Genomic DNA, 23794 nt, shown 5'->3' on the forward strand with positions numbered 1-23794 from the left:
CACCCCCCACCCAGCGACTGTGCCAGTGAGTCACACCCATAGAATGTTAAGGGTTGGAAGGAACCTTGGAGGTTGCCTAGTCCCACCTCCCCCTGCCATGGGCAGGGACACCTCCTACTAGACCAGGTTTCATGGCCTTTTTCAACCTGGCCTTGAACACTGCCAGGGTTGGGGCATCCACAACCTCCCTGGGCAACCTCTTCCAGTATCTCACCACCCTAACAGTAAAAAAATTCTTCTAGCCTAAATTTACCCTCTTTTAATTTGTACACATTACTCTTCTTGTTCTGTCACTACCATTCCTGATGAGGAGTCCACCTCTGGCTTCCCTGTAGGCCCCCTTCAGATACTGGAACATTGCTGTGAGGTCTCCACACAACCTTCTCTTTTCCAGGCCAAACAGCCCCAACTCTCTCAACCTGTCTCATAAGGGAGTCCCCCGCCTTCTCCACTATTCATATCTGTCTTTCCCACGTTCAACCTCTGTGGAAAGGAAACAGAATTACAATCATCTTTTTTTTTGCCACTCAACTGGCCCAGTTACAATCATCTTTGTGACTGCAATTTAGGGTAGGTTTGACAGCTAAAAGAAAATGACATTATAAAGCCCCCTGGGGATGCCCAGCTCTGCACTCTTCAGCAGATGCTGCAACAACATGTTAGAAATGGGTATGGGGAGAAATCAGTAGCTCGCTGACCGTCTGTGCCAGCCACAGTCACAGGTGCTTTTAGTCAACAGGCAACAAGCAGCCAGAGGGAAGCCAGAGCACGAACATGGGCCATTTCTCCATGGAGAAGGTTCGGCTCTGTCCAGCTTCTGCTGTGGCGAGAGGTTTGGCTTTGCAAGGCGCCCTCTCGGTTGGTTACATGACCTGCTTTTGAAGGGTTCTGGAGGGAAGGTCTGTGCTGTTTGAGGGTTCCCAGTAGCCCCAGGCTTCATCCCCAGGCACTATCACAGACAGGCTAGTGCAGACCATGTTGAATAATACTTGAGTGCATGTGTTTTGCATCAAGCCTGTGAGACTCAGCTGCCTTTTGTGATGGTGGACTGACCAGAAAAACAATCTGCAGCATAAAAAACCAATATTTACTTGTTTACTGAGGCATAGGTTTCACAAGCCAACGGCAATGAGCGCTGTGCCTAAACTCAGAATCACAGAGTGGTCTGAGTTGGAAGGGACACACATGGATCATCGAGTCCAACTCCTAAATGAAAGGCCGATACAGCAGTCAAATCCCAAACCCTGGCATTATTAGCACCATGTTCTAACCAACTGAGGTAATCTCAGGGTCACAGATGAGAAAGAGAAGTTGCAGGCAGAGGTTAATCATTTGCTGCAGAGGATGCAAATATTTAAGATTGCAAACTACCTTAAAGGCAGATGCTTTTCCTTATTGGTTGCTAGATATTTAAGAGACATATTTCATTTTTTCTCCTGAATCTTTTTGAAGATATGGTGCTTTCAGATTACTTCCTTATTACATGTGTATGCTGGGCAGTCTACAGCTTGTTAAAAACGAGATTGCAGTGACTTTAGTACATCAAAGGACTTAATCAGTACAGTGCCATAGAGAAGTTGAAGACCTAAAGTAGGATAAGTGTAAATCTGTAAAATGGAAATAGCTAAATAATTCAAATCAGTAACATCAATTTCTGTGTGGTTTGTTCATCTTCCGGCCAGACTTGTTTCATAGAGTTGAGGTTTTTATTAAAGGGAGAAGAAGAAGAGGAAGAAAGAAAAAAGTCACAGTCCTACTTCAGAGCTGTTTCAAATCAGTTGTTTTCCCTGATCTTTCCTCTCCAGGCTACGGAGCCTCCTTCAGTACTGAGTAACAATCTGGCTGAAGATGGCAGCTGCAAGCATAGTGAGTATACAGCTATGTTACTGTTCATCACTGTTTTCCTCTCCCCCCTCTTTTCCTCCATCAGTTTTCTGCCTCTTTCAAGCCAGTGGTGCCATTCCACTGTAGCAGTAAAACGAAGCCTTCTTCCCCACCTCTTTCCAAGTTGGGCATTTTGCGTTTTGTATTGTATTTGAAGTTGCCAATCCAACCATGTTTTGAATGAGCTGACAGAGAAAATGCTTTCACCACCTGCTGTTTTAATAACTGAAGTTGGCTGGAGGTGGTGAACTATTCTTTTGTAAAGAGTGTGTTACTCAGTGGGTCTTTTTTAGAAGTCTCTGCTGTGCTGAACACTTCAAGCAGTCTGAAACGCACTGTTTCTCTGTCAGCCTTTGCACTTTCCCATTTAAATTGAATATGTTAGGCATCTTCAAATGCATCTGGTGGAGAGGGGCAAATGCATGCTTTACTGAGCCTCTCAAAACAAATTTACCAGATGTCGTATTGCAGGTCACCCACCCTGCCAAGACCAGCCTGGATTACTACAGGAATGACAGCGCAGTGCTGTTCCTGTGTGGAAACCCAATGAACAACACAGACTTTATGTGCGACAAGAGGCAGGTCAGGCAGTTCTCTCAAGCCTTCCTGCCGGTGTTTTTCTGGCTTATCTTCACTGTGGGCACAGTAGGAAATGCTTTGGTTGTGCTTGTCTATTGCAAATACCACTTCAGGAGAAGTATGATGGATCGGTACCTGCTGCACCTGGCCATCGCAGACCTGCTGCTCCTTTTCACTCTCCCGTTCTGGGCCAAGGCTGCTTCTGATGGCTGGATCTTCAAGGACTTCATGTGTAAAGTCGTCAACAGTCTGTATAAGATCAACTTCTATGGCTGCAGCTTGCTTCTGACCTGCATCAGCTTTGACAGGTACATCACTATTGTCCAGGCAACGAAAGCTAAAACTTCTAAGCGAAGGTGGCTCCTGCGCAGCAACCTCATGTGCTTGGCCGTCTGGCTGACAGCGCTGGGCATGTGCATCCCAGAAATCATATACAGCCAAACCACGCAGGTGGGTGACATAATAGTTTGCAAAATCACGTACCCACCAAATGTCAGCAGGATCTTCAGAGTTACCATGCTGGTCTTGAAAGTCACAATCGGATTCTTCTTCCCGCTCCTTGTCATGGTTATTTGTTATGCTCTTATCATCAAGACCCTCCTACAAGCCAAAAGATCCCAAAAACAGAAGTCGGTGAAGATCATTGCCATGATCATCACAGCTTTCCTCCTCTCTCAGTTCCCGTACAATATTGTTTTGCTGGTCAAAGCCATCAACACCTACACCGGGGCAGTGTACAGTTGTCAGGCTGCCAATCGGCTGGACATCGGGCTGCAGGTCAGCCAGACCATCGCCTTCCTCCACAGCTGCCTCAACCCCTTCCTCTATGTTTTTGCTGGTGAGCGCTTCAGGATAGCACTGGGCAGGATGGTGCAAAGCAGTGGCTGCTGCCGAAGCAGGGTCCAAAATCAGTTCTCCCCTGCCTGTGACAGCCAGGAGCACAGCTCAAACTGGTCCTTTACCATGCTGGGGAGGCAGCGGGTGAGGAACTCCCTGATCCTTAGCGCTCACTTGACCTCCTCTGTTATGTCCCCTCCTTGCAAAGTCCTCTTGTAAGTTAGTCCTCACTCTCTCCTCTCCAGAGGAACATGAGACTCTTTGGAAAGCACCTGTGTACCCCAAAGACTGTCCCAGAGGAGCAGGAAGGGTTGGCGGCCCTGTCCTTGATGTGTGGGACCCAACTGAGGTTTGCTTGCTGAAAAGATAGGAAACCTTTGGCAGAGAGCAGCAAAGTGGAACCATACTTGCTATAAGCAGAACTGACAGAGGACAAAAGCTGTCTTTGTGACAGCTGTAAATAGCAGCTCCGACCACAGCCTGAAATAACAAGTCTTACAGGGAGGTGATAAACCCGGTTACAGCAGCAACAGAGGCAGATAAAGCAGGATGAACCACTCCTCCTCCTCCTAGGAAGCAGCAGGAGGGAGTTCAGCCTTCATTTGCTGTGATGCCAGGTCTCCCATGCAGGTGGCCAGACTCCAGTGCCCTGCCAGACTCCTGCACCAGATCCCCTCCCCTGTAAAGGAGAATGGCCTTTAGCTCCAACACTGGTTTGTTGAAGAGGGCAAATGCTGCTCTCTGTGCAGGGGCAAATGCAACTCTGTTTGGCTGCTCATGTGGTTCTTATTGCAAAGAAAACCCATTCGTCTGTGTTCATAAACTGGTCATTGCAGAATCTGACCTGCCTTTCTCCTATAGTTTAGCTGTGTGGTGTCAGGTGAAATTTGGTACAATTAATGCTATAGCTCCTACTTTGGTACTGGAAACAAATCACACCTCACAGTAAAAATTCAAGGGTATCAGAGACACTGCACTGTCTGTCCCAGGGATATTTTCTGAATGGTGCAAAACTGTAGTAAACCAGAACACAAAAAACAAACCCATGGTTCAGCTGACTGCCAGTTATGTGCTGGTGTCTTTGCTAACAGTGACAAAATATATTTAGCCTGGTGCCAGTAAGACAGATCATTATTAAGTGTCAAACTTAACGATATTTGGAATGAGACTTCAGGTTGGCAGAGGCAGCAGTTCCCAAAATGCTGTGCTGTAATGCACCCCACAACTTCTATAGGACTTTTGGAATGCCGGTGTTGGTGCTGTAACAGTGCCTGAGGCCACAGGACATCGTGTATCCATTGCGCCTCGCTCATCCCCTCACAGGGACATGGCATTGCCTGTCCTGCCTGACTGCAAGCCTCCACTTCCCAGTCTTCAATTGCAAGTCATAGTGCTCAGGAGGTTTTGTTTTAAATAATCTCATTTAACCTAGTTTGCTTTCAGGTTAATTATTTCTTCCAGGTAAAAAGTGGTTTCATTGTGCATTTATCATTAAAGAGTGTTGATAAACACAAGCTTTCTGCATCTTTTGGCATTGCTTTTCTAGTGGATAGGGTACATCTAAGCAGATGGGGTTCTAGTTCTGTATAAATTTATTGGACTTTAAAATATTTTTTAACTTTTCCTTAGGGAAAAAAAATGGTCAAAGATGTACATATTTTTTACTGTATGTGCAAGAAGGGTTTGGGGGGTTTTTGCAATCTGTATTCAGCAAACAGAAGCTGAAATTCTGCTAAACAAAGGCACTGTCACATATCTCGAGAGGATGAACTGTTTGTTTCTTGTCCACACGTCCTTCCCAGGTTTGGATCCATACACATGACCTGTTTCCAATGACAGGATTTACCCATCTCAAAAAGGCCAAAGGAAAGCTTTTCTAACAGGGTTTACTTCACATATCTAATCCTTGGGGTGCAGCTGAGAACTCCGCAGGCACCAGCGGGTTTAAGCTCCTGAGACGAGGGGTGGAGTTTTGGGAGGGAAGGCAGGTTTCTGAGGGCAGGGGAGGAGGGAGCACACTGGGGGCAGATGCTTTCCCATAGCAGCCCTTCCCATGGCTGAGGGTGCTCCTAGCCAGAGGGTCCTCCTGGCCCCAAAAGAGCTGCCAACCTCTGGTCCTGTCTGGGGGCCTCAAGCTCCTCTTCCCTGCATAGCATCTCACCAGCCCCGGGAACTTGAATTTTGTGGCCTTCTCAGAGAAGATAAAAGCTTCTTCACTCCCCAAAATGCCATGAGAAATATTCACGCTTGATCAGCAGGTGAAACTGCTGAGGGTGGTGAAGTGACAACAAAATTGGAGCAGTTTGGGGTGATGGGGTCATCCCTGGGTCATGAACATCCTGCTCTGAGTCAGGCTGCTCCCTGCTGCTTTGCCAGGGCCCAGCCCCTCTGGGATGGGTTTTCCCTCATTGGGCTTGTTCCACCACGGCTGCCTGCAGTCCAGCAGCTGCTGGTGGCTTCCGAGGCTGTTGGTGCCTCATGTATTTGCAGGGAAGCTGCCTACCTACAAGCCCTCTGGCTGTAGCCTCGTCACTGGTGGGGTCCCTGGCCACCACAGAGCAGGGGCTCAGTCATGGAAATGTTTGCTGTCATTACCCCCTCTTCCATCTGCTGAGAGCCTCCATCTGCCAGCAGCATAGCTCCTTGTGGTCAAGCCCTCCTGGGGCTCCTCTGTCCCTCTGCCCTGATGTTTTAGTTGAATTTATCCTACCAAAATCACTCTCATGCCTCACTAGGCTGTCCCCAGCCTTCAGCTCATGCACTTTCCCAGGAGGGGAGTTTTCTGTGAAGGCAAAGGGTTTGTCTCCCCTGCCCCTGTCCCTTCACACCTCCTGTGGGACACTGCTCATGTCTTACCCACAGCTCTAGCAGGATGGTCACTAAGCACTTGTTGGAAGCCCCAGGAGAGGCCTAAGATCTTCCATAGCTTCATTCCCCTCTGCTCTCTTTGAGGCCATTTTTTCATAGATGTTCCCAGTTTTGGGTTGTAGTCTCCTCTGCTGTCGCTCTTCTTTAAAGGAGCAGCTTGACTTTGTCTGCCCTAAGTGTTGTCACCCAGAGACCAAGGTGCAGGCAGTCACGTAGCACAGCACCACGCTGCTTGTGGTACAGGGAGAGGAAGCTGGGAGAGCCGATAAGAAACTTTCACTCTCCTCAGGCAAACCTGCCTTCCTGATGCCTGCTCCTGCCTGAAACAGACATGCTTTATACCAGCGCCTCTTCCAGAGAGCAGGGAAGTGATGGAAGGGTGTGAAAGTACGGCAATTAAAGCTGCAAGCATCACTCAAGTCATGGTAAATAAAGTCAGCCATTGATCTGAGTTCAGTATGTGCAGACCCAAGTGTGCTCTGAATCAATTATCCTTTATTTAACTGAACAGATACTGTGGTTCCCAGTGCCTTCGAATGCTGCCTGATTTTTCCAAGTCTCCTGGGCCATGTTTTTAAACCTTATACTTGGGCTTCAAAGCCTCCCCGTGACACTTGAAGGACTAATGCAGAGGGTTCTGCTGTCTTGTGGCAGCTTCACATGTTCCTCACAGCAAAATAGAAATATAAGGCAGAAGTCGGGTTGGGAGAGCCCTGCTGCTAGCACCAAGGAAGGGAGGTGGTAATCAGCATGGGTAAAAATGGATTATTGGAAATGTACACGAAGGTTTTCAATAGCTACAGCCTTCCCTGCAGAGCTGATGTGCAGCAAGGTAAGGTCACCTACACATGTATTGTGTATTTGTAAAACTCAGTCTTGGCAGATCCCTTGTACTCCAGATTAGGCTTTGCTGGAGACCCTGTCCTAGAGAGAAGCTTCTGAGTGTGGAACTGGGACTATATCACTTCAGCAGTGATAAAGTGACAAGGTGCACTACCAGGCAGCAGCGTGAATTTCACTCTCTGATGTTTCTGCAGAGCAAGATAACTCTAGACTTAAGCAAAATCAGGAATATTCATAAGACACATGCAGTATCTAAATTCTTCACATAGGCATTGAAAATAAAAGGCTGCTTTGTGTCATCCTCTGGAGATGCTCCTGGAGATGCTCTGAGACTTCTGTTTGTAATTGTAGCTTTGAAATGAGGGATCGCACAATATGAGGATAACCTTGAATTTCATATTTTAATTTAATAATCAAATAATAAAAACAAAACTTGAGGAAGATGGGAAGAAGAAGGAAGATTCCACAAACACAGATCAGTCTGAAACACAGACTCATGTCACATATATTCCTGCTGGAGTGTGGGGACAGGCTGCATCGCAGCCTCCACCCCAGGAGCAAACTCCTGTGAGGAAACAGAAATAGCTGACAAAAGAAGCAATGACTGGTGGTGATGTGGCCTGCTGTCCCCCTGACCCATCTGGATGGCCCCAGCAGCTCATGTGTTTACCATGTGTCCTGGGGCTGGGATTACAGATGCAAACACTGAGGTGACACCCAAAGAGTGACTGTGACTCACACAGCACTTCTTGGCCTCTCGCTGCCATGCCACATAACCCAGGCGTACAGAGCCAGCTAGACCTGGGGAAAACCAGATGGGAGCCCTAAGCTGAAGGACCATACGGCTCACTGTCAGGGACAACAGTGACTTTACTTGCTGTCCTTGAGGCTGCTCTGGTTCTACCTCTGAGGACTGGCTCACTTAAGGATCTCCACTGTTCCTCTGTTGTACTGTACAGATGTGGCCCTTCACCACTATTTGTGAAATAGCTGACAATCTATTTTCTATTTTCCTTATTTTGTAAAAGCTTTTCCCGCTTAGAAGTAGACCATACAATCATCAGATTTATCTTCCACACAAAGCTATCTCGACAAGGCAGGAAAGGGACATACATTCACAACGATAAAGAATTTTATTTTTTAATTCCTGAGGTTAAAAAAGGGAAAAAAAAGCATCAAGAAACATTCCAGTACACAACCGTCTACATCTCTGTAACAGACACTGGTATACATAATTTTTCCCATATCTGGAGCAAGAAGTTTGATGTGAACAGGGTTTGCAATTCTTTGGCAGTTTAGACCAAAAGATGCTTCTGAACAAGTTACGACCTCAGTGATTGAGCATGATTAAAACTATAGTGCAATTTCAATTTTGAGGAAGGAGCAAAGTCAGGCTTTTGTAGCTTTGCTATTTTGTAACATGGTACGTTCTCGTGCAATACATCTCTGTCATTTTTCATTAAGAAACACTGAGTAAGATTGAGTAAAGGAACACTGTCATTTTCTTAAAGAAACTACATTTCTTTTCTTCACATAAACCTCTGTATAACAAAAATCTTACCCTCCATACCTCCTAACCCTTTCCAGCACCCAAGAAAATCACCCAATTTCTTATGCTGAACACAGTATATAATCTCTTTGTCCTACGAGTGAGACATCCCCTTCAATTAATTTTATGATCAATTTTAAATATTTCTTTTCTCCTAATTGCATTCCTGCAGGTAATAAAAAGCCCAGTTCAACAAATCACCTGAGCACCTGTAAATAAACAGACTTTTCAGCATCACTGGCACAGCTCACACAAACAAGTGCCTTATGAATGGAGGTATAAGGTGCTTGAACGAAATAATCTCTTGCACAAACCTGCACTTGTGCAAAGTCCTTTATTAGGTTTCCATAGCTCCAGTGGCATTCAAACAAAAGGTCAGTACTAATGTCAGGTTCTGTACTATCTTCTCTGCACAGCCTCTTCTAGCTGGTATGATGGGATTCTTGTTGTTGACAAGCTGGTTTTGAACAGCTGCACTCTTGTCCTTACCTGTACCTTAGCACTCCTGTACCTTAGCATCCTGAGTATTTCATCATCTGAAACTTTTTCTCCTTAAATACTCTCCTTGGTTAGGAGCAAACCTTTTGATCTTTAAACTACAGGTTCTGGCTTCCACTCTTAGTCCTCTTTCAGAGAGGAAAAAAAAAAAGCCATAAAACTACTCTCAAGGGGCAGGAAAACCTGAAGAAAAGGTACCATAAAGACTCAAATGCTAAATGAAAACAATCCAGTGGTTTTATTCCCCTCCTTCCAAACATATGCTTTAGCCAGTCTCAGGACTGTCAACATGAAAGACCTTCAGGGAAACATCTACCTTACTAGATGGAGACAATTACTTTAGGAGTTACATAAACAGTGGCTTAAAAATATTTGCCACAGTATGAAAAAATGTTAAGAACTGGATGTGGAGAGGAAATGAAGACAATTTTTCAATATTTTTCAAATAATTTTGAATAGAGAGACTTCAAATACTTTTGAACAGAGATGCCATATTTTGGCCCAAGCTACTTGACAGTGTCCCTTTACCTTACATTTGGCATTTTAAGAAAGATATCCCAGTAAGATTAGTATTCTACCTAAGAACAGCAAAATGCTTTTAAAAACCACACCTAAGAGCTTAAAGGAAAACTGCAGCAGACTTCAGTAACAGCTCAGTGAAATTGCATAGCATATGGTACACAGTGCTCCATTTTTAAGCAATAAATAATCTCTTCTTGCCTAATTAAATATAAAACATAGCTTCAACACTGAAATATGCCATAATTCCTGAACCGATCCGTATGCTATTTATGGCCTGTTTATTGCCCATGTCCATCTTTGTCCATCTCATGTTCATGCACACAGCCAGGTATGGGTTTAATTGCACTGTAGCCCTCAGGAGGAAGAATAAATCTGCTTGTACTTTGCACTGACCCCTCTGCCTGGCAGAGGCTGGGGAGCACACCACTGGTATGGACAAGAAGGCAGCTGAAGGGAAGGAAACACTATCCATTAACCAGACACCTAAAATCCAGGTGCTCCATGAAAAGTTGTTATTCTTTCACAGTCTTTTTCAAGATCACTGCATTTATATATTGTTAAGAACTGGAACAAATGATAAGCAACCTTTAGCTTTATCTGCAATTCTTTTCTTTCCTATGATCATAAATTTCCCTCTTATCTCAGCTGCTACTGTGTAAATGTCCAACACTTGTTTGTGATCATCATCTTTTAAACAAGCAACCAGTCTCTTGATGTCGGGAATCCCTTGTGGGATTGGACCAGTGACATATAAACACCAGCTGGACTCCCCTGACTTTCTTCCCTAGTCAAGTTGATCCTTCCAATTCCCTGCTCTTGCTTTTACATTTACAAGTTTGCCTCCTTACCCTCCCCTAAACCATTTGCTTCAGCTTGTGCTAGCCTCTTTCTTCTTTCTCCTTATGTTTTACTTTCTGTCTCTTACAATGACTCCTGTATATCGGCTACAGCTGCCACCAGGTCTCTACAGGGTTCCTGACAGGCTGTGCTGGTCTTCTACCAACTGTTGCACTAAAACCTTCCAGGTCTGAGGTTTCCTTGGGAGAACAATGACATGAGAAATCATACACACCTAAAATGATGAGGAGGGCTGGTTGGGAGAAAGAGCTTTTCTCCTTTATCCTGCCAAATGTTTTGCCATTCCATCAGAGGACAGGATTTTAAAACAAAAAAATTTGCTTTCAGATATTTTGACAAAAGGATAAAATTCTATATAGAAAGCAGATGGTTTGCGTAGAAATTCTGTATAAATGAGAACCCAGTCTTCCCCTAAGAGGCAGTGTTTACAGCCAGCTCTTTCTCCAGATCCAAGATGAAAAGTTAGCAGTTGGATAGGGCAACTGCAAGGTTTAGGAAAGGGAGAGAATACACTAACACTGGGTGGAGAGCTCCTCAGGCCTGGATATTCATTCAGTTTGGATGGACGTTTTGAGATCGGTTCAAACATTATCGCTGCCTTCCACGTGGTCTAGAGAGAGAGACACTGCTGATGTCCTCAGAAACTGTGCTTTCCTATGACTGCTGATGACTAAGGTGCTAAGGCAGGAAAAAGGAATTTTCTTCCTCATAATATCACACAGTGAGCAGTACTTTACAGAGGATACTCCTTGTTCTGCCACTGCTACTGTAAGAATGGACCAATGTACAGAGTACGGTGAGCAAAAGTGAAAGGAGTTGCTGCTTCATGTTGTATTGTTTTGTAACTGGTTGTGATAAAGCATTTGTAAAAGCCAGCTAAGGCTTACCAAATCTTAGCCCAGAATTTAAAAAACTCCTATGTTTGCTGTTTATAAAACTTGGAAAAGATAAAAAATTCTAGATGGATTACAATATAGGCCTGTGAAGATTGAAATATTGCATAATTGTTGTTCTGACTGTAAGAGTAACAGAACAGAAATGGTTATGTTTACTCCTCAGTGAAGAGGTCAAAAATACACTTTTTTCTTTAAATTTCCTTTCGAAGGATATTTTTGGAAGAAAAATAATGCGATAATTCAGCAGAGAATTTCAGTTTGCATTTAGACACCCACACACTTATTTTTCTCCCCACTGAAAAAAAAAAATTGGTTATTATTGACCTGTTAAATCAAACATTGGCTTTTCAGCAATCTGTACACAGTACAGAACCATTAGTGTTCCTGAAAAGGCTTCCATTTTTTAGTGTATCCATCTCTTCTTAAGTGCATTATAACTATTGCATAGTTTCAGAGTCTTCAAACACAGTGGTAATCAGTCTGCTTACATGTACATAAATAATATAATTTCTTAAAAATTTAATTAAAAATAACACAGTATAGTCAAGGCTATGGAAAATCACTTCCATCATAGATGACGGGTCGCTCAACAGCCAAGTGATAAAACACTCTTTTTGAGATAAACCTGTCAAGGAAGAAGAGAGAGCAAAAAGATCGTGTTAGCTGAAGTCAACTAGGCAAGAAGCCTTAAAAGTGTATTCAGTCTTTCACTTTATATGTAAGTAAAAAATTGACTGTTGTCAAAACAAAGTCTGCCTGTGCAAAGGGCTGTTAAGCCTCCTGTTAATAAAATGACAATCCTGACCAAACTGTCTTGCTTACTTTTGTTTACCTTCCCAGAGGTGGAAACAGAAGAGTGGAATTCTGTTCTGGGGGGAGAAAAACCCAAACAAGAACAAGAACCAAAACTCGACCTTGAAGATCTCTTGGCCAATTTCTCATACTTACTTCTGAATGGAAGAATAATGATACATCTGATCAGTTCCACAGTCTCTAAAATTAAGCTTATTTCACCTTTTACACCCAGCTAGGACTTACCTAGAGAATGTGTTATCAAATATCAGTGTGTAGATTCCAGGGTTTCTGACTTTCACCTGTCCTCTGATAGTTTCCTTATGAGAGTTGCAGCGAGTCATAGGGATAAGAACCTGGAATTCAATACAAATCAAAATGAAACTTGCTATTTGCCCTATAAATTGACATTTGCCTTCAGAAAAGTATTTAGACTTCAGCCATCTTGAAACTCCCAAAGTGCATATATGCCTGCAAAACTAATTATTTTAACTGATGAGCATTAAAACCTCACCCAAGCTAAAATCTCACAGTGAGATACCTGTTTTCCTCTGATAATCTCTTTACAGCAATAACCTATAAATCTCTGCTTTAGAGATAGAATCAAATCCTGATCTTTTAAACGTTAATCTAAACAACTTTACTAACACTGCCTTAAATCCATATATCGAAGAGCAAGATTTAGCTAAATATGTCTTTTAATATATGCTTTTATACTCCCTGTATTATAAAATAAGCTTTCTCAGCAAATCTTAATTGTTTATCTGAGCTTACAGCAAAAGCATGTGTATCTATGATTCTACGTGTCTTGCTGTAAAACCCTAGCACAGTTGTCAGAAGAGCAGCTGACATAGATCAAGAATGACCCCATAAAACTCAGAAGTTATATCAAATAAATGTATCAAGACAAAAGCAACATTCACATTTCATTCAGCTTTCAGATTAAGAGATATTTTACATGGAGTTGGTAACCATGGAGTGAATTAACACATGCTATATAAATGTCTTATTCCCCAAGTAAATCACAGCTGTAGAGTTCTCTCTACCATGGTGGATTAAACCAACAGCTGCCTTGTCTTCAGTAAAACCTTGCAATTACTTGAGTAAAATAGATTCACTTAATCCATAATCCTCATGAAATATGGACAGCACATATAAAAACTGGTACCTTGGTCACTGGCAAAGCAATTTTGAACAGCATCAAGCTTATGCTTCATTGTAAGAAATGTAGATAACCCAAGCAATTTATGTTTTCTTGTGGCTTCTGCTCAAGACCTGGCAAATTTGCCCTAAAGGGCTTGAAATTAAGTAAGTTTGAAAAAGGGGAAAAAAAGAAGAATTTTGCAGGCTTGGAACTTTTGGTTTTGTTTAATAATAGTGGGTGAATTTCAGATGCAACCAGTAGAAGCTACAGTGCTTTTCGACTGAACTTTTGCAGGTGACATTAAATAACTACAGATGTAGCCCTGCCTTTAGCAGAACTGCAGCTTAACTGGAGAAACAAATCCTTAATGCAGTAGCAACTGGCATTTTGGTGAGACCTCCTAGTGATACTTGCTGATTCCTTTAGGCAGCCGACTGCAGAGTACTACAGTCTCTAAGGTAGTAAGGAAACAAAGGTCTTACTTTGCACTGATCCAGTGGTGTGTCTTCAGATTCTTGGTAGACAACGCTGAAGGATATGCTTTTGGGGTCTGATGAAAAGATCCAGCTAATTGTTAGTCCCATCTCTGTAACAGTGATGGGAATGATACTGTAGGTACTGGATTTAATGAACAGCTCTTTGTTGCTTTCTCCAAAGTTTATGATCTCTTCCACTGTAAGGGGTAATTTGATCCTGTGAGTGAGAAAAATACAATTACTTGAAGAGATCCAATCAGCTTACTCAGACAAACCCACTAATCACTGCTTTTTATTTTGCATCTATTTGAGGTAGACTCCACAGCATATTTTGGACAGGTCCACAAAATGCATGAAAATTCAGCCTTAGAGGAAGGCAAAAACTACAGAAAAGCTGACTGATATTAAGAACTTTCACTGCTCTGGCAAATGTGGATTTTGTTCACTTGTTTATTTCATTTCACCTAGAGAAAACCAGTGCTGGAATAAAGCCTTTTAGAGTCACTACAATTAAAAAAGGAGTCTGCTGCCCTCTACTGTTCTTTTTAAACATAAATTTAAACAAAAAATAAGTTACCTAATTTATTCACCTTTCTCGGTATCATTTGTACAGGAAATGGGGATCAGGAGTACAAAGGGGATAGATGGATGAAATGTGAACAGCAGATCCTTCTAGATCCTATGAAGCACTTAATGCTACATCTTGGTCTGTTTTACCCAAACAAGCTGTAAAAAAGCTGCCTCAAAATACTTCCAATTAAAAAGGAAGTTCTTAGCACCTAGATGAAGCATTATCTCGGTGCTAAAGTCCTAAAGCATTATATGAGCTGACCTCATTCAGATATCTATTTCAGACTGCAAACAGGTCCAACTAGCAGTGCACTCCCTGACTCGTCCCTGCAGTCTCTTTCAGTGACTGCTAGAACTGCACAGCCCTCTAAGCCCCCTTCCTGTTGACAGTACCTCCTTCTAAGAATAGAAAGGAAGATTTTCTGGTGTGATGTGGACCTACATCTTTCCTTCTCGTCCCCCACTTGCACTAAAGTTTTGTAGGACTGAAGAGGGAGGACCTGGCTTATTGCTGCTGCTCTGTGTAGTTGAGTTACACTCTCTCATCCTCCTCAGATCAAATTCTACTACAGGACACAAGGGATCAGCTCTTCCAGGAGCCTGCAAAACCTGTGCTCACATAGCTGATATCTGATCTCAGCCTTTATTCTTTCAGCCTGGAGGTAATGAAACTGTTCTGCTTACATGATTTCTCCTGACTTCAACAAGCATATCTCAGCATCTTGAGCAAGCTGCCACTCTTCAGATTCATCAAAGGTTGAAGAATTACAGGTACTGTTTCTAGAACAAGGGAAAAAGGAAAATCATGATTACCTGAGTAGTATGTGGTCAAATACCATCTGCATGCTGATGCCTTCCTAAAATAGAAACACTTTGATAGTTCTAATACCAAATTCTAGGGTTCTTATTTTGCACATTCTAGTGACAAAACTGCCTGGGCAAAACTGCAGCCCTATTTGCTCACCACTGGGCACAAACATAAAACTGTTCCTATCCTGGTTTCATGAGCTAAGAAGAATACATAAGTACATCCAAAACATCTCTTCTGCAATCATAAGATAATACTGAGATGCTGTCAGGTTTTAAAGATTCCCTGGCAGGTGAAAACTTCATGGAGGCCTGACACAAGCAAAACAGTCTGCACTTGTCCCTTAATCAAAGCTGGCAAATGGATAAGACATTTCCCTGGATTTAATCTGTGAGGTGTTTGAGCATATTATCCAGTTCCTTACTCTGACAATTGTACACAAAGCATATTTTATCACTGCAGAATCACTACCATGTGCCTTCTTTTCATACAAGGAATACGAGATGACAAAGCAGGACCTCTCCTCCACACCATGATGTGTCCAGAAGAGCAGAGGAAGAGGATGGAAGAACCTGCTATCCACTCCTTACCTCCAAAAGGGTGTATGCTCTGGGTGAACAATGGAGTAGGATCAGTTAGAAATTAAAGGGCTGGACACAGGGAGTAGGATGAGTTTGAGAGCCAGTAAACAAATGCTGATAGTTTCCAAGTAAGTTAGAGCTTCTCTAACTAGTTCTTGTTTTGCTTCTCAGCATTTCAGCAGGTTGATAACTGAGACAATAAGACTGTCATTCCCAGAAAAAATGCCAAGGATTCTTATATACAGGAAACCAACTGGTCAGTTCCTTCCAAAAACCAGTGGAATCTAATAAAATGTAATACCATATGCACTTCTGAACCACCAAGTGTAATCACACCCCATACTTGCTGTAGAGCAATTCTCAAAAGCACTGCACAGTTTAGCATTTCCTTTTAAATCCAATGGGTCATTTCTCCACAAGAGCAGGAGAAAATATCTCCAGGTAACAACTCCTTCAGCTTGTCACTAGCAGCATCTGAATATACTGTGGCAGCACATGCAACCAGGTGTAAGTCCAGTGTAGTGGTATTATTGGTTGGAAACATGAAGAATTTACTTTTATGACTGCAATATGCAACAAATGAATGCAGAAAAAAAAAGCTGCACCCACTGTCTGCATATTTCCTGAAGTCAAAGCACTGCTACCTGCAGAATTCATGTTCTGTTATTCCTGTTTTCTTATTCCTGTAGCCACTTGGATAACTTTCGACTTCTTCAGATTCATGCCACTACTGTTAATACCCTAAAGAGACAGTTGGGATATGTACAGAACACTCACAGCTGTAATTAAGTGCCAGAACTTGAGCTATAATCAAACACTACCTCCCAGGTGAAATGTAGAAATGACATACTACAAGCTGGCCCATAAAGGTTAATGCAACATCCATGAAAATACTTAGCAAGTGATAAAAATAATTTAATTGTTAACTATCTTTATACAACTAGATAAGAAAACTGATTCTGGAAAAAAAAACCACCAACACCTAGAAAACTAAACTGTAGCTTGTAAACCTATATGTATATTTTGCTTGCATAGTGGTAACAGCAACAGATTTCATGCTGTGATCCATATAAGTCTCCCTTCCCACCATGATAACTACACAGCTTTAATTTCACAGCCTTGAATTAATGTAGACAAAGAGAACTACATGACTACAGGCTTCCAGAAGTGTCAAACTCCATGATTTATTACAAAATACCATTAGAGTTCATTATTTAATTCATTAATTTCACCTTTTGTTTGGAACTCTGACATGTAAATTAAATCCCAGGACCAATATATTTTCCATGATCTCCTCTAACATGTGATTTTCCTTATTCCTGCTGCTGCAATCCAGTACATGGTTAGGTGGTTAGCTTTCCACTTGGTTGCTCCAATAAATAAATTCACCACACATCTACTCACTATAGGCTAAGGAAATGCTAAGTCTCTCACTTTGTGTATTAAACCAAAGTGCATTATAATCACAAAGCAAACCCTCCTTCTCTTGATGATATCCCATTCAGTCCAACGGTCTAAACTGAGGTCTGCTAGCCTATGTGGAAAATATAAGAAACAGTCTCAGGATTTAACTGAAGCTCTTGTCCCCCTGACCAGAGAATTTATTCTTGCATGACCTATTCACCCTATGTGGCAGCATTAAGATGTTCCTCCAGCCTGCCAGGTCCCCAGCTTATGAGTACATATCCTCTACTCTATCTATTTAAACAGTCTGGACTTTTTTCTTCTCTTTTTTTTTTTTTTTTAAGTGAAATGAAGTGGGGATGAAAAGCAGGAAGAACTGAAGCATGGAAAAGACACTACAGGAGGAAGAGAACAGCTCTGATTCAGCAAATCCTCAAGACACAGGTTGTCACAGGCTGGTGGAGCATTCTGAAGTATCACTTCATGCCTGTCCTGTTCTTATGCTCCTCCTCAGGCAGCTGCTATTGGTCACTGTCCCTCAGGTGGATGGTCTTGTCCAGTATGCCTGTTCTTATACATGGAAAGCATTTCTAACAAATGATACTAAACATGCTGTGGTCAACATCATAAGTGGCTTTGGGAGTTAGAAGTCCCTTTCAGAATTAAATCCTGAAAGAAGCTGGTTCAACTCTGCACTTGGCAATTTTCTGCTTTCATAAACACCTGAGCTCTGACAGCTATAGCTACGTGTCTGAGGTGTTGGCTTCACATGGTTAAGCAGTGAAATCCCAAAAGCCTGTCAGCAGCGCAGTGATTTCTGGAGAGAACTTCAGTCATCCAGGGTGAGAATCTTACCGAATTCTGTGAAAGCCAGAAACCTGAAACGGAGAGTGGAGGCTGTACAGAGCCCCTAACAGCTGCTTAGCCCAGCAAACACATCTGAAAATGCAAAGAAACAATCAAAGGCATTATGCTGAAGTGCACCATAGGTTCCCTGGGCCTGCTGTTATCTAGCAGGTCAGAACCACCCCAAGCACCCTAACTTAGTTATTAGCCTTCCCCTCCAGCCCAACAAAGAACAAGAAAAAGAAAGAAGATGGTGAAGGATCGGAAGAAAGGATGCCACAGACTGCCCTTGACAAGGGCAGGAAAAGAGGCTGATTTGGGGTGGAGCATGGGGGATACAGAGCTCACTGTTTTAAACGGGGTGCGTGACAGTGTCTTGCATGGTGTATGGGTGGGAAAGGGATGGGAAGGTTATGAGCAAACCCTGACATATGTTGGGATGGGAAAGCATCACACAGATAACTGATGGGAAAAAACCATGGATGGACATGAAGATCTACCACCATGTGCTGTGGGTGACCTGCTTATTGGTACATAGGAAATCCCATCTATTTCTCAAAAAAAACCTCTGTATGACTTAACTACACCATATCCTGTATGAAAAAAAACAACAAACCACAAAAAAACCAACAAAAAAAGAAACAATACAAAAGGATTCTCCTGTCTTAAAATTGGTATTAAAATTGGTTACACTCTATCTGTAAGACCAGAGGCAATACAGAGAGAGCAAGCTAGGGAAACAATCACGACAAAGGAATATTTCCATGCTCCAAGGGACAACATGCAAAATCTTATGATGGTTCTTTTTTCAGTATTGCGATAGGGAAGAGGTTTGGCAAAGGCTCTGAGATGCAGACAGCTTTCAAATGCTCATTTGCAAAAGGTACAGAATAAGTGATTAGGGATTACCACGGTACTTTCAAGTCCCCTCCCCAGCAGGAGGCAGCAAACAGATGACTATGAGAATCAACACTACAAACACTGGCAAGCTGCTGCCCAAATATCCCAAATACTGCACAGTCTGTAGATCACCAAGGCTACAGCCACCTCTGTGGGTAACACTAGCTTAGATACTTTGAATTTTTTCTTTGCACAGTTCTTTAGAGGCTATTACAAGGAAGCTGAGGCAGAATTATAGGAGAGGTATAGCAGAGGCTGTTTCTGGCATGAGTTTACATCACTATCCACCAGGATCCCAGGCCCTTTCAGCAGAGCTGCTCCCTAGCCCTCTATGCCCAGCTTGTACCTCCACAGAGGCTGCTCCATCCCAGAGCCTGCAGGTTCCCTGCAGCCGATGTGGTTTCTGCACACAGGGGGCTTCATAGCTATACAATTAAATGTTTTCAGACTGACCTGTACAGAAGTAACAGCTAATCTCTCAGCCCACTACCTGAGGTGAACTCACACAGCCCACCTCTGTTTTTACCATTTCTATGCTAGAGAGGGCTTCTTTGAGCAGTCCATCAAAAAGCTATTATATGGAAACACAGATTATGAAACAAAGGAGGAAACAAATCAAATTACAGGTAGGTTAGCAAGCAGAAATGAAGTATGTATGAGTTTCTTTTGATCCCGAATGCAGGACTAAGGGTTGAATACTGCTGATACTGCAGTCATCTTTGGTAAAGAGTTTATTAAAAGTTACAGAATTGATCCCAAGATTTATTATGTACGGAGAAGGGCAAATGGATGTTGGGAGGAAGAGTAGTGATCTCCATGGGAAGGCCATCCCTGCCCATACAGTCTGAGAAAGAAGCATCTCTGGTGACTTGAGGTCACTGTGAACTAGGGTGACCAGAGTAGCTTAGATGAGCTCTCCATAAATACATGATTAAGACACTTCACAAGTGACATTTTCCGGTTTTAAGGAGTTTAAATGAGCCTTGTTGTTAGAAAGGGCCAATCACTGGCCCTCTGCAGCACAGTGGGAACTTTATCTTTTCTCAAGGCAGACATTCACACTGCTTTAGGGTACAGATGCTACCACATAACTTAGCCACTGCTGTATCATCCTCATACTCTGTTCTGCATCTGAAAATAACTGATAAAAGCAGGTGGTTTTCACAACTCATTTCTACTCTATTTGACAGGAGCAGTTTGTGAATATTTAGCACCTTGCTCAAGTTTCTTTTTCAGAGGCAGAGAAATTGCTACCACATGCAACGAAGCACAAGGAACAACTCAATTTTAAAGGGCATCGCAGAGCTTTGTGTCAGTAGTCTTATTTTAGTAAATGATGCTGCAGGATTAAGTCAAATTTGGAGTTGTTTGGGGGTTTTTTATATACACATTCACAGGTTCCAAACTCAAGTACTCAGAGGTACAAGCACACTGCTCTAAAAGTCAGAGTCCCAGAAGCACTCCAGCAATGGTACCACAGACTGCTGCAAAGATCTAACTGCATGGGCTGCTTTCTCTGAATACTGTTTCCCTCCCTTGCAGAATCAAGAGACATTCAGACTGCTGTATGTTACAACACACCAGTTAAGGCCTTTCAGCCAATGTTAATGATTCAGAGGTGAATTCTGCTAATCTTATGCTGAGTAATATCTTGTAGTAGGATTAGTCTCACAGAAACATTCTCTGTAGCTCAAGAGAGAGGACATTTAACTTTTGGACTAAATCTTTAAAAACCTGTCTTATGAAAGATTTAATTTACCAGGTAAACAACTTGTAAAGATGGCTTTTAGAAATACATCAATGAAAATCCTTCATGTTTCCAGTAAGTCACTTGAGAAGGGGAAAGGAAGAAGTGCCACCATCTGATGATGTGACTAACATCTAAAAAACAAGATGAGGCTGAACTGAACCACAGGTGCCCACTTGCTGAGACTCAAACCATGCCTTTCAGGACAAGTCCAACCCAAGACAAATGACTCCAGCACCCAGAGCCTGCAACCTGAGCCCAAAGGCTAGATTTGGCAAAATGAATTCTGTTTTCCTCATGGGTTTCCCCAGAAGACCTCAATTCAAACACTAAAGCACTGATGTATTTGAAAGCTTAATCCTTACGCTATTTTCAGAAGCTTCTTTGTAATTCTTTTGAGTATGCTTTTGAGTCCCCAACAGTATAAATCTGGTAACAGACGATGTATTCAAATCCACCAGCTGTTGTGTTTGGGTCTTGGCTGTCAAGCCAATCCTCTTAAGCAAATAAATAGATTTGCTTTTGTCTGTCATGTATGCTTTATTACAACTCTTATCTGTTAGCACTTAGGATTTTTCCTGTCTCCTGGATGCATTAGGATTTAATTATTTGCTGAGTAAAAAAAATCTCAATGTATCTCCTTACAGGCTGCCTTTAAAAAGAAGGCAACGTGGCAACTACAGAGTCTGCTAACTTCTATTATAACTTCTCCATCACTGGTCCCAGTCAAAACAGAAGTGAGAATTTTCATATTTACAAGAGTCTTCCTGCTCTGTATGTATTCAGATGTTTTCATCTTTGGCCTAGCAGAAAATGCACTGGTCTTTGCCATACTAGTTTTCCACATGAAACTGAAGATGATGACAGACATGTTTTTGGTGAACTTGGCTATAGCTGACAGGTCTTCCTTTGGATGCTGCCACTCTAGGGATATTCTGTTGCTCAGGAGTGGACTTTAGGCACCGTGGCATGTATACACTTCAATGTTAACTCTAATGTCTATCACCTTTGACTGACTTATTGCTATCACTTTTGCCACCGAAACACATATGTGTCAAACCAAACAACAAATGACATGGGGCAAATTAATCTGTGTCTTGATCTCAGTGGTCATGCTAGCATTTGCCACACCATATTTTTTAGTGAGGTGTTTAATATTGATAAGGCATTATGTCAGGAAGAATAGCCAAACCATCACACAGAATTGGCTCTTGAAGTGATCCAAGTGACTCTTGCGTATTGTATTCCTATGCTAGCCATGTTCACTGGCTACTCACTAATTATTAGAACTTTACTGCATGCCAGAATTCTTCAAAAGAACAAATCTATAAAAAATATTTTCTGTAGTTGTCCCGTTTATCCCCTCTCAGTTACTCTATACTTTCTTGAGACAGATAATTAACACAGACTGGAGCATTAACTTGAATAGCAGTTTTGAATATGCAATTATCATAACAGGAACTCTTGCTTATTTCCATGGCTGTCTTAACCCTGTTCTGCATTTCTTCATGGGGATGAAAATCAGAAGGTACTTACAGGAAATTATTAAAATCTCAAGATGTATCAAACAACAAGTTATGGCTAAACAGTGGCAAACCACTGAACAGGAAGACTCTCAACCTACTGCTTCAAATAATGCAGATGCCAAAAGCTACAAAAACTGCCTAGAAAATCTGTCAACTATTTCACCATTTCTGTTTCACATTGTTTTTTTGTAAATGCTGAGATAGGTAGCCTGCATGAAAGAGGAAATACAATGCCAGTAATAAACACTGTGATCAACTTTAGACCAACCTATCTTAATCACGATACTTCAGTGTCTCCTGTTTTTCCAGCCAAAGCTGGTACCTGAGTTAGCTATGCAGAGCCCACGCTCCATGACATAAAGCTAACTTGAATTTCCTGACTCCTAAACCTTTGGCATGCTGTTTTTCCATGAATGGTATTTGTTAATAAAAGCTTTTATGAGTTTTGTTTCAAATATATTACATATTTTAGTTCAGCCTTTCATTTCTCATTTCATGAGAATTCCTAGATTAAAAACATATACATTTCAATCTTCATACTGGGTTTCCTGTGTGATTAGGTTTTTTTTGGGTGGGGTTTTTTTTCCCCACTTGGGAGTTCTCTACACATAATCCTTTAGTATTTGTCTAAAATTTCTGTAATGAAGCAGCAGTTTCATCTGCCTTTCATCTAATATCAGGTTCATGGTCTGAACGTCCCCTACACATCTTTGTATCTTACTTCTGATAACAGAGCTCATGGTGCCAGTTGACCAGACCCCTTGTAAACACAAGGGACATCATGTCACATGTGGTCTCCAACACTAAGCACTGTTTCCCTAGATCCAAACACTCACATCCCCATTCCCACACATTTTTTGCCCCGTGACATCTTTCCAGTCTGTTTCTCCTGGCACCCCGGTTCCCTTGCCATGAAACTGTGGACTCCTTAGTTGTTTTCCAACCTTGTTCCTCCAGTCCTCCCTTTCCACCTCTGGCCTTTTCACTTCCCAGTGGGAGGCAAAAAGGTGTGCAGGGAGCAGGGCAGATTGGGACCGAAAGTATGCAAAAGCTCTTGCAGAGAGTAGGAGAACAGGCTGGAGAACAGACTGGAATAGAAAAAGAAGGGATGTTGGAGAGGAGCAGAAGGAGGCTTTATGCAGCTGTGATGAAGGCAGGGTTGGGTCTGGCCCAAAGGCTGAAAGTCTTTTGCATTACAGCTTTAAAATACCAGTTTAAACTGTTTCAAACCATTTTTTAAATAATCACACTCACTCTGGATGTTCCTTTTATCCCCAGTAACTCTCAGTCCTTCTTATCAGAGCAGTGCAGCTCAGTGGTACCTGACCTATTGTTTCCATGTCCCTTTTCCCCCTTAGAAAACAGCTGCTTAGGCAATCCTTTCCTTACTACACAATCTCTCGTTCCTCCCACAGTGAAATATCCTTAAAGTAAAACCAGGAAGGAACATGTTGTGCTTTTACATGTGTGTGGCAAGTAAAACTGCTAATCCCCATAGACAGCAAGGCAGGCTTTGCCAGCAAGAGGATGGCAAGAGGTTCTGCCCCCACTCCTTCCTGGCTGGTTCTGCACAGTGAATGCTTTGCCACATTCAGTTCTCTCTTTTGGCTACACAGGCACTTGGCCATGTTAGTAGTAATTAGGTTAGCAAAGAGTGTTATGAGTC

The 23794-nt window shown here is 42.4% G+C and overlaps 3 protein-coding genes across 7 annotated transcripts in view; 2 read left to right on the forward strand and 1 right to left on the reverse strand.

Moving 5' to 3' along the window:
• Positions 1–2154: 2154 nt before the first annotated feature.
• CCR9 (C-C motif chemokine receptor 9) lies at positions 2155–4795 on the forward strand. Its single transcript, XM_064671237.1, has one exon. It carries the CDS (start codon positions 2263–2265, stop codon positions 3517–3519), a length of 1257 nt encoding a protein of 418 aa, XP_064527307.1. The 5' UTR covers positions 2155–2262; the 3' UTR covers positions 3520–4795.
• Positions 4796–8125: 3330 nt separating this feature from the next.
• The window catches only part of FYCO1 (FYVE and coiled-coil domain autophagy adaptor 1), a 45994-nt gene continuing 30325 nt past the window's right edge, over positions 8126–23794 (reverse strand). For 3 of the 5 annotated variants that reach the window (XM_064671248.1, XM_064671264.1, XM_064671256.1), the window contains exons 15-19: positions 17965–18048; positions 15001–15096; positions 13753–13963; positions 12373–12482; positions 8126–11959 (exon numbers count right to left, since the gene is read on the reverse strand). In XM_064671248.1, the coding sequence (XP_064527318.1) occupies positions 11884–11959; positions 12373–12482; positions 13753–13963; positions 15001–15096; positions 17965–18048 (577 nt within the window). In that variant the 3' untranslated portion in view covers positions 8126–11883. The remainder of the gene's footprint in view (positions 11960–12372; positions 12483–13752; positions 13964–15000; positions 15097–17964; positions 18049–23794) is intronic. The other 2 variants (XM_064671270.1, XM_064671279.1) reach the window with 1 other exon arrangement.
• LOC135425321 (C-X-C chemokine receptor type 6-like) lies at positions 20635–22320 on the forward strand. Its single transcript, XM_064677511.1, is given in 7 exon segments — positions 20635–20677; positions 21268–21352; positions 21354–21499; positions 21502–21574; positions 21576–21733; positions 21736–21931; positions 21933–22320. Coding segments are annotated over 7 exon segments (1089 nt in total).

This window comes from Pseudopipra pipra, chromosome 1 (genome assembly GCF_036250125.1).
Source record: "Pseudopipra pipra isolate bDixPip1 chromosome 1, bDixPip1.hap1, whole genome shotgun sequence".
In the NCBI taxonomy this organism is placed as follows: Eukaryota; Metazoa; Chordata; class Aves; order Passeriformes; family Pipridae; genus Pseudopipra; species Pseudopipra pipra.